This window comes from Vidua macroura, chromosome 6 (assembly GCF_024509145.1).
Source record: "Vidua macroura isolate BioBank_ID:100142 chromosome 6, ASM2450914v1, whole genome shotgun sequence".
Classification (NCBI taxonomy): Eukaryota; Metazoa; Chordata; class Aves; order Passeriformes; family Viduidae; genus Vidua; species Vidua macroura.
Window position 1 is genome coordinate 51,694,670 of NC_071576.1, and position 16,899 is coordinate 51,711,568.

General features: G+C 40.8%; 1 protein-coding gene across 3 annotated transcripts in view; it reads left to right on the plus strand.

Moving 5' to 3' along the window:
• Positions 1-16,899, plus strand: part of TUB (TUB bipartite transcription factor) — a 90,098-nt gene that overhangs the window by 50,018 nt on the left and 23,181 nt on the right. For 2 of the 3 annotated variants that reach the window (XM_053979594.1, XM_053979595.1), the window contains 8 exons: positions 4,223-4,294; positions 5,192-5,313; positions 6,101-6,292; positions 6,858-6,970; positions 7,911-8,025; positions 12,792-12,890; positions 13,292-13,463; positions 13,871-14,014. In XM_053979594.1, the coding sequence (XP_053835569.1) occupies positions 4,223-4,294; positions 5,192-5,313; positions 6,101-6,292; positions 6,858-6,970; positions 7,911-8,025; positions 12,792-12,890; positions 13,292-13,463; positions 13,871-14,004 (1,019 nt within the window). In that variant the 3' untranslated portion in view covers positions 14,005-14,014. The remainder of the gene's footprint in view (positions 1-4,222; positions 4,295-5,191; positions 5,314-6,100; positions 6,293-6,857; positions 6,971-7,910; positions 8,026-12,791; positions 12,891-13,291; positions 13,464-13,870; positions 14,015-16,899) is intronic. The other variant, XM_053979596.1, reaches the window with a different exon arrangement.

The window sequence follows — 16,899 nt, forward strand, 5'->3', positions numbered from 1 at the left end:
AATTTCTCAATTCTCCTATTCATTGACTCAATTTCCTATTCTCACTGTCAGCCCTAGCCTAAGCACAGTCTGTTAGTTCTGGGTGTGTTCTCCTCAGAACCTGTTAGGCTCTATTTTGTTTCCTAAAAAAATCCAAAACCCCAAACCTAAAAAAATATAAAACAATGAAGTTCTCTCTTGCCCCAAGGAACAAGAGCTCTGCAGGCTCTCAGGGATATGACTTCCCCATCTGCAGTGCAGTGCCATTATTAAAGTACCAGGCAGATGCCAATGCTCACATCCATCTGTTCACATTTTTATAATGCACAACTCTGGAAATCACTTACTTGATGGTTAAAAACCAGCATGAAATAGCAACATTCAAACTAGAATATTAATTTTAGTGGTGGGGTCAGTTACACATTGCTCATATTTTCGTAGTTCTGTTTAGGATTGCAGAGGTGAAAAGTACACCACATTCTGCAGCATTTCCCATGCAGAGTCCTCAAATGTTCTGGAATTTATTTTTCTTTTTCCAGAGGCATGCATGCTTTGGGAGATAGATTGTGTATGTACACATTCATGCATCTGCCTCTTCCTTCCTGCACTGTTATCTCCCCTTAGACATGAACCGTAGGAAGGAAAAAATAAAAATCCCCAAACCTTCACAAAGCGTTTTCTGAAGACATTTGCTTTGGAATTGTTCTTCTTCAGTGTACAGCTTTTGAAGCAAAGATGGCTCAAGCCAAGAGTGCTCTGATGCTTTAAGAATAAACTCTTTGTGTATAAAGAGCAAAATGTAAGTGCAAACTTGACTTGTGTAGAATGGACTATTCATACCTAAATGCTGCCTCTTGTCTGCAGAGCAGTTCTCACTAAGATTCATTTTTTCTGGGACGTTACCCTGCAGATGTGAGCAGCTCCAACTGAAATGGGCAGATTTTCTCCAAGTGTGCTATTTCCTGGGCATTTGAGTTGCAGGGGTGTTGGGCATGACAAACAAGTTCTGATCTGTGTGGTGATTGTGTTGCCTTAGACCATGGCTCAGAATATTTAATTGTTGGGCACACTACTCAACTAAAGCTGATTGACTTAAAAAGTACCCACAGACTTTGCAAATTAGGTCACAGCACTCAGATTTTTACTCTGGGAGACACTTCTGTGTTTGATAGTTTTTTGCCAGGTTATTATATATTTTTATTCTCCACAAATTTGTTTAATTTTTAATAGAAGCAGAGAGTGGAAATTTTTTGATTTGTGTTGCTTCTGTATATTGTCAAATATATATGACCTTTTTTACCAGGTCTGAGTATACTCCTGCTCAGAACAGACACTGCTAAGAGTGAACCACTAGTGTGTTTCAAGTTGAGGCAAGGGGGACACTTTTATTTAAATGGGAATTCTGAGGTTTATTGGTTTTTCTTAACAGCAGAGCTATGCTGGGTGAGACACAAAGACAGGTATTAAAATAATGCCAGCAGCATCTCTCTGAATTGTTTTTACTATATGTGTATGTTTTGCTGCTTGATACCAGCAGAGGATGCTTGTTTTGAGAAAGTTTTGAGTATCCCTCCATTAATGTGATACTTTACGCAGAGATAAAGCTCTTCATGTGGATTCCCACTGCCATTTCACTGCTTGTGGCATGTCCTTACTGGCATGTCACCTGAAAAGTGTTTAGAGTTGCTGTCTCCCATCAGGACTTCTCTTGCATGGAATAGGAGCAGAAGGAGAAGTGCACAAAGATAAGGCACTGCAGAAAGGGACCTGTGAGTCCTTGTCCATGACAAGTTGAACAGGAGCCAGCAGTGCCCTGGCAGGCAGGAGGGACACCCCTGTCGTAGTGGCATCAGGCACAGCATGGCCAGCCGGGCAAAGGAGGGGATTGTCCTGCACTGGGGTGGCCTCACCTTGAACAGTGTGTGCAGTTTTGAGTGCCACAGTATAGAAAAGACATTAAACTGTCAGAGAGTGTCCAAAGGAGGCCACAAGGATGGTGAATGTCTGGAGGAGAAGCCGTATGAGAAGTTGCTGAGGGCGTGTGGTCTGTTCAGCCTGGAGAAAAGGGCACTGAGGAGAGACCTCGTTTGGTCTTCAACATCCTCATGAGGGGAAGAGGAGGGGCAGGCACTGATCTTTTCTCTGTAGTGACAGTGACAAGACCTGAGGGAATGGCCTGAAGTTGTGTCAGAGGAGGTTTGGGTTGGATAACAGGAAAAGGTTCTTCACCCAGAGGGTGGTTGGGCACTGGAACAGATTCCTCAGGGCAGTGGTCAAAGCACCAAGCCCAACAGAGTTCCAGAAGCATTTGGACAGTTCACTGGGACACATGGTGTGACTCTTGGGGTGTCCTGTGCCAGGAGCTGGACTCCATGATCCTGAAGGTTCTCTTCCAACTCAGCTTATTCTGTGATTCTATGAAATGCTAACTGGTCTCATGGCAAAAGCTGAATCCCATTTGATTTGCATAGCTCTAATTCGTGCCTGTTCTGCTCTTTGGCACTAATGTGGTGGAGAGAAACTTCTCTTAGCCTGTGTCTCTCCTTCCCCAATGAGTCAAGCTCTGTAACAAGACAAGAGGTTATAGGCTACCAAGTGTGAAAAGAATATGCCACTTGCAAGAAAATGCCAAATGTTTTATTTGATTTCTCCATCTGTTGGCAATTGATAATTTTCCTCTTGTAGGAAATATTCATCTCCTTTTAATTTCCAAAGTGTTCATCTGTAGAGTTCCTCCCTGGCAAATGATTCACTAGGACAGAGTCAGACTTCCATAAGTTTTAACACTGAATAACTAACATGTAGTCCTCACTCTTATCAGTTTCCAATATGTCTCTGTAAAGGACATGGAATGAGCAATTTGGGTCTTAGTTCTTCTTTGCCATCTGAAGTCTTTAGACTTAGGGAAGGGATCAATTTCATTTCTGGATTCCAAAACAGGAGCTCCCTGAAGCATTTTTCCCCGCAGGTTGTGAGCACAGATGTTTCTGAGGCTGGCACAGAATTTTCACCACTAAAGTATTGGTGGTGAAATAGTGAGCACAGGTGGGAAAATAAACCAGTTCTGTCTGTGAATATGAATTATGACTTTATTGTGCAGCTGCCAGCTGAGGAGATGGACTGTGTCCATTACCCATGCATAGAGGCTAGAACATGATTTTCCTTATAAAGAAATAATGCTTGTGATTAATGAGTGTGTGATTAATAATGAATGAATTCTACAGGCTTTGAAAATATCTGTTGACCTGTGAACTCGGGCCTCCCTTGCATAACCAGGTCCTGTTGAAAGGTTTTGCTGTCGTGCTCTGTGGTGTATGTCAGCACTGGGGGAGTTGAAGAAGTGGATAATGAGAGCTTTCGCAGGGCAGCTGAATGCAATGCAAGCATTGCTTATGCTCCTGGTTTACTTTTATACCCTCACTCTTACTACTCTGGTGGTGTTTCACTATCCAGCGTGCATCTGGATATTCTAAAGGGATATGCAGTGAAGTTACTGGAAGCAGCAATAAAAGCAAAAAGCATTTTAATGCTTTTTTTTGCTGCCTTTTTCTTCATCTGTTCCAACATTTGAACTGAAGAAAACCATTACTGAGTCTACATCTGCTGTTTATATTTCTGTACATCAGATTGGTTTTGTCTGCTTGTTACAGACCAAGTTCATATTCCAGAAGACTAAACTACAATAAAATCTTTATGCATATCCCTGGAGCTTCCACAAAAACAGCTTAGAGAGCCTGATTTAATCTTTTGATGATAAGGACACAGTAGGCACAGGGACTGAAGTAGAATTTAGGCCATCTGAATATGAATCTGAATACTTATTTCAATGTTACTAACTCAGTATTGTGTAGAATCTATGTATATCACTTATGTCAATCAGGTTTGAGGGTTTTTATTTTGTTAGAATTCCAAAGCAGGCCCAAACCCCACCATGCAGTGCACATCACACACAGAAGTGTTGGTGGCACAACTGCTCAGTGTGAATAATGTTTGCTGAAGCTTCAGCTCTGTAATCCAGGGCTTTTTCACTTTATTCAAGGTACTGAAAGTGAAGATCACAGCAGGTATAAGCAGGTAGAAAGTGAATTTGATGGTGCAGTGCAGAAATTGTGAATCCAAGCAGCAGCATTGTGGCCCTATCCCAGAAGCCTTTAGCCCTGTGTGGAGTCCTCTTGCCAGGTTACACTTGTTCACTCAATGAAGGGTTTGCAGAATCAAACCCTTGGATTTTTTCCTTTCTCAGATCCCCATGCAAATACATCCTGGTCCTCTTCCACCTCCCAATCCAGTCTTGTCGCCCTGGATCACGTTCCTGGTGAGTACAGAAGGAAAAATTAATTATGTCCATGCTGCTTGGCTGTGGAAATTTGCATTTCATTTATCCTTCTGCATTGGACTTACCCGTAACAGGAGTTCTGGACCAAGTGATGTTTTTTGTTTTTTTTAAAGGATAGAATATAGCCTGTAATATGTGGAATCTAGAGAGCTTGAACTTGGATATGGAGTGGCTTCATCTGCATGATATTCTTTGAAAAACTAGGCCTGGCAAATGTCCCACCATTGATGCTTTTTGCTGCTAAGACCTATTTGATGTTCAAAGTTGTGTTTCCCTTTGAAATGTCTGAGGTTTTGAATTCCTGTAAAGTCAAATTTTCAAGTGCTGTAAGGCACTTCCCTTGGCCTGGGCTGATACTATTCTTTACATGAAATAAGATGCAGGAGAACATTTCCTTGATGTGAATGTTTCTTCTTGGTCTAAGATGTGCTCTTCAGCAGATCACACAGCTAAAAGTGTGCTGTAAAAGGGCTTGTCTTTTAATTGTGAGGGTTTCCAAGTGGCTGTGCTAGGTTGTCCTTTCAGCTCCAATTTCAGGTTTATGATTTTGTGTTGTGTTTGAAGTACTTGATTGGATGATCTGAATTTAGTTCTTAACCAGATATTTGCTCCTGTATCACTGGGTAACTTGATCCTCTCTGTGGAATGGAAACCATGACATTTCCTGTCTCTTTACCTGAATGTTTAGGCTTCTCAGGAGAGCTGCTGTCTGACCCATGTGTTCATGCTGTGCCTCACACAATGAACCACTCTTACACATCCCCTCACTCACCTGTGAGCCTCAGGGTGCAGCAGTCTGATAAGTAGTGTTTTACAGCAAGTATGGGCAGCTTTAATCTATCACTATTTCATATAAGTGTGCTGTTTTCTCCTCAGGCATTTCAAGTAGCATGAATTTTGATGAGGAAGAAGATGAGGAGGATGAAGACAGCTCCAGTTCTTCACAGTTAAACAGTAACACCCGGCCTGGTTCTGCCACGAGCAAGAAATCCAATAAGGTAAGGGGAGAGTGCTGAAGAAGGAGTGTGCAAACTGCTATGAATTGTGTGATTTCAGGGTGCACTCAGGACAGGTCTGGCTTTCTTGTTCTGTGTTTATTATGCACTAGAGTCTCTCCAAGGTGATTTACTGTGGTATCTCTCAGGCTTCGCAAGAGCAAGCAATGAAAATAATGACTTGGAGAAAAGAATGGCAAATATTGTCTGAACTTGAATGAAGAGAAAGGGAAACAGTAAATATTTACCTTTCTACTTCTTGCAGGTGTTCAGAAGGATCTTTTGTTTCCATTGACTTTTTCTGGGCATTTTCCCACCCTGTTCTCTCTGCTATAATCTGAACATAAAATAAGACTTTGGCTGGTTCAAATATTCTAAATCACAAGATCTTGCTAAACCAGTTGATGGTGCCCTGCTCTTTAATATACTGCTCTGACTTCTCATCTTTGTTAGATCTCTCTGGAGCTTAAACTCTTGCTCTCTATCCCATTTCTTCCTTCCTTCCATCAAAGGCCACCCCTCTCCTTGAGCACAGCCTTTCTGACAGAAGGAGTGTGATGAGATGGGAAGGTGTGAGCCAGGGTTTGCTCTGTAAGCCCTGTACAGCACTCTGTCTGTGCAGCCACCCTGTTCTGTTCCACCAGGTGAGTCTGTACACAGAGCACCAGCAAGACAATATGGCCCTTGGTTTGACTTTTTAAAAGTGCAGCTTCTATCAAATGCTGTTCCTTTGTGCTTATAACCTTGTAAATGGAAATTAAAAACCCCTGAATTTTGCTTATTGTTTTAGGAAGCAGCCTCAGCCCCCAGTCCTTCCACAAATGAGCCTGTCATAGATGTGGATGACCTGGAGGAGTTTGCTGTCAGACCTGCCCCACAGGGGGTCACCATCAAGTGCAGGATCACAAGAGACAAGAAGGGAATGGACCGAGGGATGTACCCTACTTATTACCTCCACTTGGAAAGGGAGCATGGTAAAAAGGTCATAACATAACTTGAATGGCATACCAGTTGCATCTGAATATTTAAAAAAAAAAAAATCTGAAGGAGTCTTAGAAAGAAAATGTAATCTTGTATTTTGGATACATTTTTGCTTTCGCTAGATCTACCCTACAGTCTTCCCAAAGCCAAAGAGCAGTATCACTTTCATCCACTGCCTTTCCTCTTATGTCCCATCTTTGGCTTTAGATAATCCATGCATGGCACCTTTATGTGACTGCCAGCAGTTGGAGCTCTCTGCATTCTGTGGCCTGAAAAGCACCTACTTCCAATTCAGCTGGAAGAGCCAGAGCAAGTTAGAATGAAACATTTAATAAAATAGATCAGATTTAATTATTTAAACCATAAATAATGGAATGAGGGGTTGAGAAGTTATTTTCCGTTACCAGAGTTTTTTTCCCTGGTTTTGCTAAATCCCAGATCTTCTGCTACTTGGCTGGTGATACTTAAAGACAGAAAAATTGCTTATGGTTTCCTTATATCAAAGCAGGAAGTGGTGTGTGCTATCCCCTTTAGCATTCTAGAATATGCTTTTTTGCATTGCTTAGGTGTTTCTGTTGGCTGGAAGGAAACGAAAGAAGAGTAAAACCTCTAATTACCTCATCTCTATAGACCCAACTGACCTGTCTCGGGGTGGAGAGAGTTTTATTGGAAAACTGAGGTAAACAGTGATAAGTCTAGGAATTTTCTTTATATAATGCAAAGTTTGTTCGATATTAAGAAGCCTGTAATCCACTGTGTCTTCTTAGTTAGAGGAACCAGTATCCAGGGCATATTTTCAAAAATGTCTCAAGTACTTACAGGATCACATTTCATTAAAAGTTAGCAGGACTGAAGCTCTTAAGTGCTCAAAGGCCAAATTCTCAAGGGTGTAGCAGCACAACTTATCTTAATGGGATTTTCAGAAGTGCATGAGTACATTGTGTCTAGCTTCTATTGATATAAATACTTTGGAATGCACTGTTACACAGTCTGAAAATCCCTTTGGTTTTGCCTGTTCCTCAAGATCCAAATTAGTTATTTACAGGTAGTGGAATTATTTCAGAACCACGTGTTCCTTTTCTGTCTGTCCCCACGTTGTACAGCCAGTCTGCTTTGATCCCTTCGTGGAGCCTCTGGGTGTATGTTCAGATCATCTATGCCTGTGTTGTATTTTGCACTCCTTTCCATTGCAATAGGAAAGATTTGATCTCACTAATGGCTTTATAAAAGTCACTCCCTATATTCTAACAGAGTTTAGTAGTCAGGTAAGAAAGCAGATGGTTTTGTAGCAAGTGTATTTTAAAAACCAAGCAGACACACAAAATAACCACACCCAAGTGTTTCCTTACAGCTTTCTTGTATTTCCTAGTTTGCAAGATGTTATCAGAAATCTCCAGCATGATGATAAGGGACCTTTAGTATGCACTTCTGTACTGTACCTTTACATTTTTGTCATTTTGCCCTTTAATCAGGAATTGCCATGTAGTTGGGATTAGAAATAACAACTCTCTTTACTCAATATTTGCCTTTCCTCTGGTGCCACAGTGCAGTAAAGGATAGATGTCTCAAGCAGCATTGCTGACAAATGGTGATTGAATTTTCCTCTTTTTTTTTGGTAGATCAAATCTTATGGGAACTAAGTTTACAGTTTATGACAATGGAGTAAATCCAATGAAAACAACATCCAGCCTGGAGGCGAGTACCCTGCGTCAGGAGCTAGCTGCTATTTGTTACGTAAGTACTGCTCACAGGCACAGCGTGCAGGAAGGGCAGCTCACTTTCTGAAACAGCACACTGAATTTCCTTCTCACTTATGATTATGTAAATCAGCATTCAGACTTCGATGTAACCAGGCAGCTGATCTCCGCCAGAGAAACCAGGAGGCTCAGTGCAAAGTAGAGGTGAAAAACCTTGTGCACTGAACAGGGTTGCCCAGTTCTCACCTTTGGTGAGAAGGAGGTGTTGAAGTTCTTACATTAACCCTCTGGAAAGGGTAGGATCACAGCCTGCAGGCACCACCTGAGGGAACCTCCTAAACTGGGAAGAGTTGTGCACATGCCATTACTGCTCTAAAGTATGATTGTTTGTTACGGTGTTTTGGAGGAGGCCTCTCTGATCCAAACCATTGGTAGCTGGCAGCTAGGTCTGCAGCAGCTGAGATTGGGATAAAAACTCTAAAACTCCTTTTTACCAGGGAAAAAACCCAAGTAAAATCCAAAATTTGATTGAATGAGAGAAACCAGGCTCTTACAGGAGAATAAGTAGCATTTGTCAGGAGCAATGCAGACAGTCAAGACTTGAAACACAGTTGCTGTTGTTTCACAATTGCTGGATGCATAACCTTTTTGGTGAGAGTGTTCTTTCTGTCCAGAAATATTTGGGGCCAAGAAACCCTTCCAGTGAAATCTGATATGTACACTGCTACAGAAAGTTGTCTGGTTTCACAAATCAACAGCTTCGATAAAAATATCCAAGAATGACTTTTCTGAAGAGTTCCTGCCTAGATCTAATCAAGGATGCCTGGAAATCTGTAAGGCTGAGGTCCACCACATACCCCATGTATGCAAAGAATGTGTTCCCAGAAGGGTGAGCTTTGGGCTGTGAGGAGCAATGCATCTGGAAGATTTCCATGAGCAAGGAAGCTGAGAGCCATCCCTTCCGTGCAAAGTGCTGGGAGTTCTGAAGGAGGCCAGTATTAGCTGCCAGCACATTCTCTTCCTGCTGCTTAGGATGCAGTTTTAATGTGGCAGATGAGCAGATACATATCCCTCCCTTCCTATTGGATTTGAAATTTTGAGAATTTCCAAAAACTCAACTTGCAGGATTTAAAATCACACTCCAGCATTTGAGGTCACTTTAACTGAAGTCTCAGTAGAAGCCTAGCAGAACATACATGTTTAATAAAGATAGTTTTACTGGTTTATATAGGATGGCATTCCCTGGAGCCAGGCAACTAATCTCGTGCAAACTGGAAATGCAAAAAGAAAACTAAAGCCAATTAAAAAAAAAAGTTGTATATTGAGAAATGTAGGCATTGCTTAAGTCAACAATAAACGATACTTGAATGGTGAACAATACCAGATAGAAAGCTGTTGTGGTCAGCAGAGGTAATTAGAAGTATAGGTGTTGGAAAGAACCAAACCATAACCACTGTTTGAAGAATGGGACTGAGATAAGCTGCTTTTATTTGTCTGTAATCAGCAGTTTGAAACTGGTACATTTGTATAAGAAAATTACTTTTTCCATTGATATTTTGGTACTAATGGACAAAGGCAGCAGGCTTGCAGATGTGCTGTGGCCAGAGGACAAAGGAAATTGGAATTGTATTTCATTTCAAACTAGCCAGGTTTGCTGAAGTGAGATTATTGTTCCTGGCTGCAGCAGAACCAGAGCAGAGAGTGCCAGGAAGAGCAGAGCCGAAACACCCTTGTCCTAAGGCAGTCTTTTAATTCCTTTTAAATCCTGAGATTTCCCCTGCAGCAAAAGCTATAAAAACAATACTTTGAAAGTACCACTATGCCTCTCACTGTCCCTCAGCTTATCTGAGCAAGTACCCATGTAGAGATCAAGCTGTACCCAACTTACTGAGCATGACCTGCTTAATCATCTCAGCAGGTGTAATTTATATAAGCAAAAACTGGTGATGCATCCATGGCTGACTGTGGGATAAATGTGGTGAGGGCTCTCTCTGTGGAGCTCACCTTAAGATGTGTTTCAAGCAACAGGAACAGAGCTAGGCAAGGTCAGAGTTTCCTCTGGTGCTGTTGACGACTTTTACTCCCCTTGTGTTCGCAGCCCAGCATATTAATAAACCTGCAGCAGCACCTAATGGCTGATTACAGAATTGTTGGCAAAATTTATCCAGGAGCAGTGAGGAGCAAATGTGCCACTCGTAGCAGGATTTTCTCTGCTGGATTCCATAGTTATCTCACAGTTCAGTTTGTGTCAGATTCCAGGCAGTGAGCTCAGCTGATACTCTGAGGTGTGGCTCAGGTTTCAGTACAGTAGCAAGACTGTGTTCCTACTCAGGCCTCAATCACTTGCATTGTGCTCCTCCAGTGTTGTGGGTTCTGTGAGCTGGGCATTCCTTAGAATGGTAATTTCTACAGAAGATATTAAGAACAAGGCACAGCTGTGTGAAACAAGCCCAGGAAGGGAAGTGGCTGCAAGAAAATGAGGGTAATAAAACCGTGAATCTCCTGGGAGCTGCAGGGATATTCACCATGCTACTTTTATCATGGCAGCTATTGCCACTAAAGCAACGTGCTTACATAATTATTTGAAAGTATGCAATATTCTAAAGGCAGCCCTGGGGAGAAGCTCTTCCAGCCCAATTTATTGTGAAGCTGACTGGATGGGCTAAGGCAGAGAGTGCAACAATCTTGGGCTAAGTCCTGAGCTGCTAAAAATCATTGGTGTCCTGGCTGAGTCAACAGGGCTCTGCCAGTGACCAGCATTTGTGTTCCTGTGTAAACCAAGACTGTCACTGGCATTAAAATGGTGTGAAATCAGAATTTGGTTTATGTTCCCCTAATACCCTTTTGTAGTCTTCCTTCTAGGCACACAAAAAAGAGTGGAGGAGGGAAATAAAAGAGAAGCAGGGAGTGAGGCAGGAGGTGAGGTAATTTTAATAATTTTCCTCACATATTCCATGTTTATATAATTTCAGTTTGGTACTGTGAGTTTAGCAAAAGGGTAGCATTTGCCAGCACAGTGTGGGATAATTGGTGATGGTGGTAATGTGCAACTAGTAACCATTCTCTTATCATATGCCAGAGGTACAAATCTCAGTGTTTCTGCATAAACCCAAAGAATATAGTCCTGGTTTTTTCCTCTGCTTGTTGGGAGGGAAGTGATTCAGCACTATTATTTAATTTTACCTTCAACAATATCTTCAACCAGTCAGCATCTAAATTAATTATGTATAGCATAACTGCAGCTCGAGGAGAAGAAAAGCTTGTAATGCATAGCAGAGAAGCCCAAAATTGTCAGTACTTAGTGGAAAATAAGCATAAGCATGAATCTTTTCTTAGAACTTGTCCTCTTGTGAGCTGAGTCTCTTCTACTTATAAAATCTGCTGGAAGTCATATCAGTTTCCATCTTGCCATGATGCAGAACCAGCTGAACTGATAACATGTTTTACTTTGCCAAAGGAGGGGACATAAATGATTCAGAAAAAAGGCAGAATCTTCCCATTAATGTGCAGAGCTAGGAAGATATATGAATATGCCTGGATTGCTTCAGGAACATGCAGTAAAATAATCCTGTAGAATTTCTCTTGCATGCATGCAAATCTTTAATGAGTTGTGGAGAATCTCCAGATGATTTGCTGGAACAGGCAAAGTTATTTCATAGGTCTGGTGATGTCAAAGCTGTGGGTATTTTAGGTGGGTATTTTCAGATGTTTCCAGTGGGTTGAGATGCATGGATTTTTGCTTGCAAAAGTAGAAGTGTTTTAATAAGTTTAGTGTTTCAAGAAATCAGGACATTTTAATTAAAAATGAAAAAGCAGAGACAGCTGATTTTGTCACTTTTAAATATCCCAGTGGTAAAGCCACACCAGCTGGAGCCTAGAGGTATCTGGTTCTTGGCATCCTGTAGTATGTTGCTGGGAATAATGGGAATGTTCTTCGTGAGATTCCTTAGTGCACCTCCAAAGCCCTTCATTTCAGTTTGGCAGATGGGGAAAAAAATACACGTGACTGAAAAATGCTATCACAAAACATGAGGAGATGGACTTGAAGGTGTCACTGTTTCATTCACTGGGTTAATGTTAAAATGGGTTAATGCTAAAATCGGGTTTTACTGGAAAATATTGCTCTTTACCTTTTCTGGTTCTCTTGTGAAAAGCTGGTCAGGAAAGCATCAGATCACTTTTAATGGAAGAATTTGTATTTTCCATGGATTTATTTTTGCTGTCCATGTGGTTTCTTTACTTTCCCTGTCTTCATAGCTAGAAAATTTGCCATTATGCTAATGTGTTTGTTTTTTTTACCGTGGTCATCTCTAAGCAAACTTTGAAAACCACAGTACTGCTATCAGATGTTCTGACTAGCATTTTGTTTGCTTTTGTGCTGGCTCTGGAATAAATGAAGCTGATCCCATATATTTAATTTTGTCTCGCATTAAAATGTGTGACAGCATTTTATGATTTTTAAATTGCAACTACTTTATTTTGGGATCTAGCAGTAGCCAAGCAATCTGGTTAATTCATATCCTTTCTTAACAAAGGATTTTTTTGTAAAAAAATGATATTAAGGTTCCTGGCAGCCAGTGTTAGGAGTGTTTTTGGAAACCTCTCTTATTTCCATTTTTCTTGTTGTCGGAACTTCTAAGACAAAGCTAGAATGTTTGGCAGTGCCAGTGAAGGTGGGAGTTTCAAGATGTTTTTTTGAGTTGACTAACAAATAAGTTCCCTGCACTGCCACAGTGTCTCTCTGCTGAAAAAAATAACTTTAAAAATAAAGAACATGATGAAATCTTTTCTAAACATCTTTAGGAAACAAATGTCCTGGGGTTTAAAGGACCTCGTAAAATGAGCGTGATCATACCAGGAATGAATATGGATCATGAAAGAGTTTCCATCAGACCACGAAATGTAAGTCTTACCAGCAGCCAGCACTAAGAATTACTTGAATTCTTTTTCAGGTAGAGATGGGGTTTTTTATTTGCATTTCTGAAGGTCTAGCAGTTAATAAAATGGTATTCAAACAATTGCAGAACAATGGGATGTGTGGCTACTTCTGTGACTCACAGAAGCTCTACAAACAAAGTATTTTGATAACAAAAGGTACAACTAACATTTATCAAACTGTGGAAAGGACTCAAATGCACATTTGCATTTAGATCCTCACAGTTCTCAGTTTCACTTATTGAAGTTGTTTTGAAGGTTGAGGGTTTAGTCTTTGGGCCAGGATTAATGAATTTTTTCTTCCCTGTTAATGTATTTTTTGACGTGTGAGCATGTTAAACTGAAGAGTGTATCTGTGGTGTGTGCAGGAACATGAGACGCTTCTTGCAAGGTGGCAGAACAAAAATACAGAGAGCGTCATTGAGCTGCACAACAAAACCCCAGTCTGGAATGATGACACCCAGTCCTACGTTCTGAATTTCCATGGTCGAGTCACCCAGGCCTCAGTGAAGAACTTCCAAATTATCCATGATAATGATCGTAAGTAGAGCTCTCTGCCCGTAAGGTGTAGGAACAGCACTGCACTGGGAGGGATTCTGCCCTTACAGTTGTCACCTGAGCAAGTTTAATTGAGATCTGTATAAGAGGCTTCAACAGTCTATATAGAACCCACTGTCTGCCTGTTCTTGAAAAAAGCACTTTTTATATGTGTCATTTTTTTTGACGCTAACAAGTCTTGCAACCCTTTATCACTCAAGCTGTCCTTGCTTCTCGCTCTGCTATCAGCACACCCACTTGCATGAATAAGTGCTGTGAAGTTTGATGAGTGAGCATGTTTGAGTGGTATTTCGTTGCTCTGGGACAGGGGGTAGGGTTGGATGCCTACTTATTTAGTGAGGGCTGCAAACAACAGTAATGCTTTTTGCTTTTCCTGACCTTTCTGGCAGCTGACTACATCGTGATGCAGTTTGGCCGCGTGGCTGAGGATGTATTCACCATGGACTACAACTACCCAATGTGTGCACTACAAGCCTTTTCCATTGCCCTTTCCAGTTTTGACAGCAAGCTGGCTTGTGAGTAAAGGGGCGTGGGTGAGCATCCTCTTGAAGGAAGCAGTTTGCCATGTGATTCCCAATTCCTGCTGGTGTCGCTTATGGTCCATACTAAAAAGGTCAGGGAAAAATACAGTTGTGGAGGACCACTCTGTTGCTGAAAAGAAAGTAAAAGGAATCTTCTAAAAATTCAGGACATTCAGGAAATTATATTTTCCTTTTTTTTTTCTGTCATATTTTTCTGGAAGTGACATCAAGTTTTTGTAAATAGGAGCTGTCTCTCACTTCCCTGGTTATGTTATGGGTGTGTGCCATGATGTACTGTACCGTGGCCCCAGTAGCACCATGGCAGTGGTGTCTTTTTTAAAAATCCAGAAAGTACATGAGTGCTCCAAAAGGTTCTTTTTACATGTAAGAATCATTCCGAGGCTGCAGTCGTACCTCAAGGTTGCATTCCTGCATCAACTAATCAGAGCTTCACATCATCCAGCATAAGAGAAAGATGAGGAAAAAAGATGCACCTTTTTTTTTTTTTTTTTTTTTTTTTTTTTTTTTTGATTGTGCAAGGATCTCATGTAATATAAAGCCAAGTCTGAAGGTTGAAAACCTCTACAGGACTGAACTTGATGCATTGCTATTGTACATGTAGTAGGGCATGATGAATTTTAATTGCAGTAGGAGGAAACGGAGAAGTGGAAAGCACAAAATAATGTTGCACAAGTCACTTGAATTCTAAGCTGTCATTATGTTTTAACATCTACATGCTTTTTAATTTGTTTCAAATGGAAATGTATTTGCAGTACAGAAAGGGAAAAGGAAAACATCTCAATGCCAAGAAAGCATAACTTATGTTGAATTTGGCATTTTGTGGGCTGGGAATTTATATCCTTGTATTGCTGTGGTAATTCAAACACATATTTTGTATGAAGTGATATAAACAATTGGATAAAGGCACTCTGCAGAGAGTCTTCTTATTTTGAACAGGCCGTGTAAAGCTGAGGAAGGTAAATGGAAATATTTTTATTAAATTTATCTGGCCTTTTGAGCTTTTACAATTTGTTGATCACATTTTTAGAACTTTGAGCAACAGCCACTTTTCATATTTATTTCCCATTGTAAGAATGCTTGAAATCGACTGAAACTGTGTATGTTGTTCTCTGATGTAAACGTGCCAGCTACTGAGCTAAATCCTTATAGGCAAATCTAGTGTATGCTGCATACAAATGAGACACTGGCAGGACACAGAATAGCTTAAAATAGTGCAGATTTTGCATTTCAATTTTTTTGATCTATCTGGAATATATAAACAAATACTATTTCAAAACAAAACACAAGCAAAGAACAAGTCATTGTTATCTTCTGTCCTGAACATTTCAAAAGCCAGGAGCTGCAACTCAAAAGCACATTGTAAAAATAATGGTCACACATCTTTAAAAATAATGGTCTTGCTGCCATTTTCTGTGCAATGTTATCCAGAATGGCACTCAGAATAGTAGAATTTATGTTTACCAGAAGGGTGTGGAAATGTGAGTGAAGTAGTAGCTGTGTTTTATATTGCGTGTATTCAGGCCCTCCTTTTTATTCCTTATAAACTCTTGCACTGCACAACCAGAGATTATGCAATGTAAAAATGAGATCAAATCTGATTGTCTCATAGTTGACAGGCCCTTTTTGACTGTAGGGGACAGGCCATAAAGCTCTCCTCAAGGTCGTGCCATTTGGACTGTATCATTTCAACTAACAAAAGAAATATGCTCTCTTCACCTTTGCCTTCAGCTCTCTTTCCCAGTATACAGACAAAGGAATTTCAGATAAGAGATGAAAATAAATAATTACCAACATTTTTTCTAATCTTTTAAACAATCTATGGGAAGAAAGTCTGCTGGCTTTAAACTATAACAGTTTTGTTATAGACTCAGCGTGTCAAATATTCTCTTTAATTAACAGGAAGCTCTGTCTTTTTTTGTCCCCTCACCTTTTTGCAAGGAGCCTTTCCATGCAATGGTATAAAATGGAAAGACACCTTTTGTTTGAGAGAAACGAGCATCAAGCATCAATTCCCTCCATGAATGATCCAAGTGCTGAGTCATGAGCTGCAGGGAGATTCTTTGGCTTTGCACATGGGTGCTTTGTTTTTCTCTCTAACTGATGGTTTCCCATAATTTCACATCCCCATCTGTCATCTCACTATGGATTTAACAGAGCCCTTAGGCCTTTGCTTACCTCATGTCAGCCTTTAAAAACTAGCTCCCAGTGATCACCAGAATTTTTTGTTTGCACTACTGTAAAACCAGTCAGGAATTCCAACTACTGTTATTTAGGTGTGATGTGGATTTGAAGAATTCTGCAGCATGGGAATGGCTGAATCTGCATGGCTTGAATTCTGTGCCTTGCCAGTCACATGCTTAATTTAGAGCCTGAGAAAGTGGCACCTGACACAGTTTTCTGCCTCTCTCTGCGCACAAGACTGTGTCAAAGGAACTGAGTGTCTCATGGTGCAAATACACAATCTGCTGGCTTTAGTGGTGAAGCTGGTTTAGGAAGGGTTATTTTTAACCCAGATCATAACAATGGTCTGACTCAACCCCCAGGGAATTGGCATGAAAGGAAACTCATGTGCAGTGAACTCCTGCACAAGGGTGAGAATGAGGGGCTGGGGAAAGGCAGCAAGTTCAGCATCTTGGGACAATTCTGCTGCCAGCACATTGTGTAACTTCACTCTCACTGCATGTTCTTCTCAGACAGGTATTTTTTTTTAACCTGTAACCATGCCAGGAGGAAAGTGGTGACTCAAATTCCCATAATCTTAACAGAACTGTACAGGCCCATCAGCCAACAAGCTGCTGAGGGAAAAACTCCTCACAATCAATTGAGGTCACTAGAGCGGGATGTTAACCTGGGACTAGGAATGAGAAACTCTCATT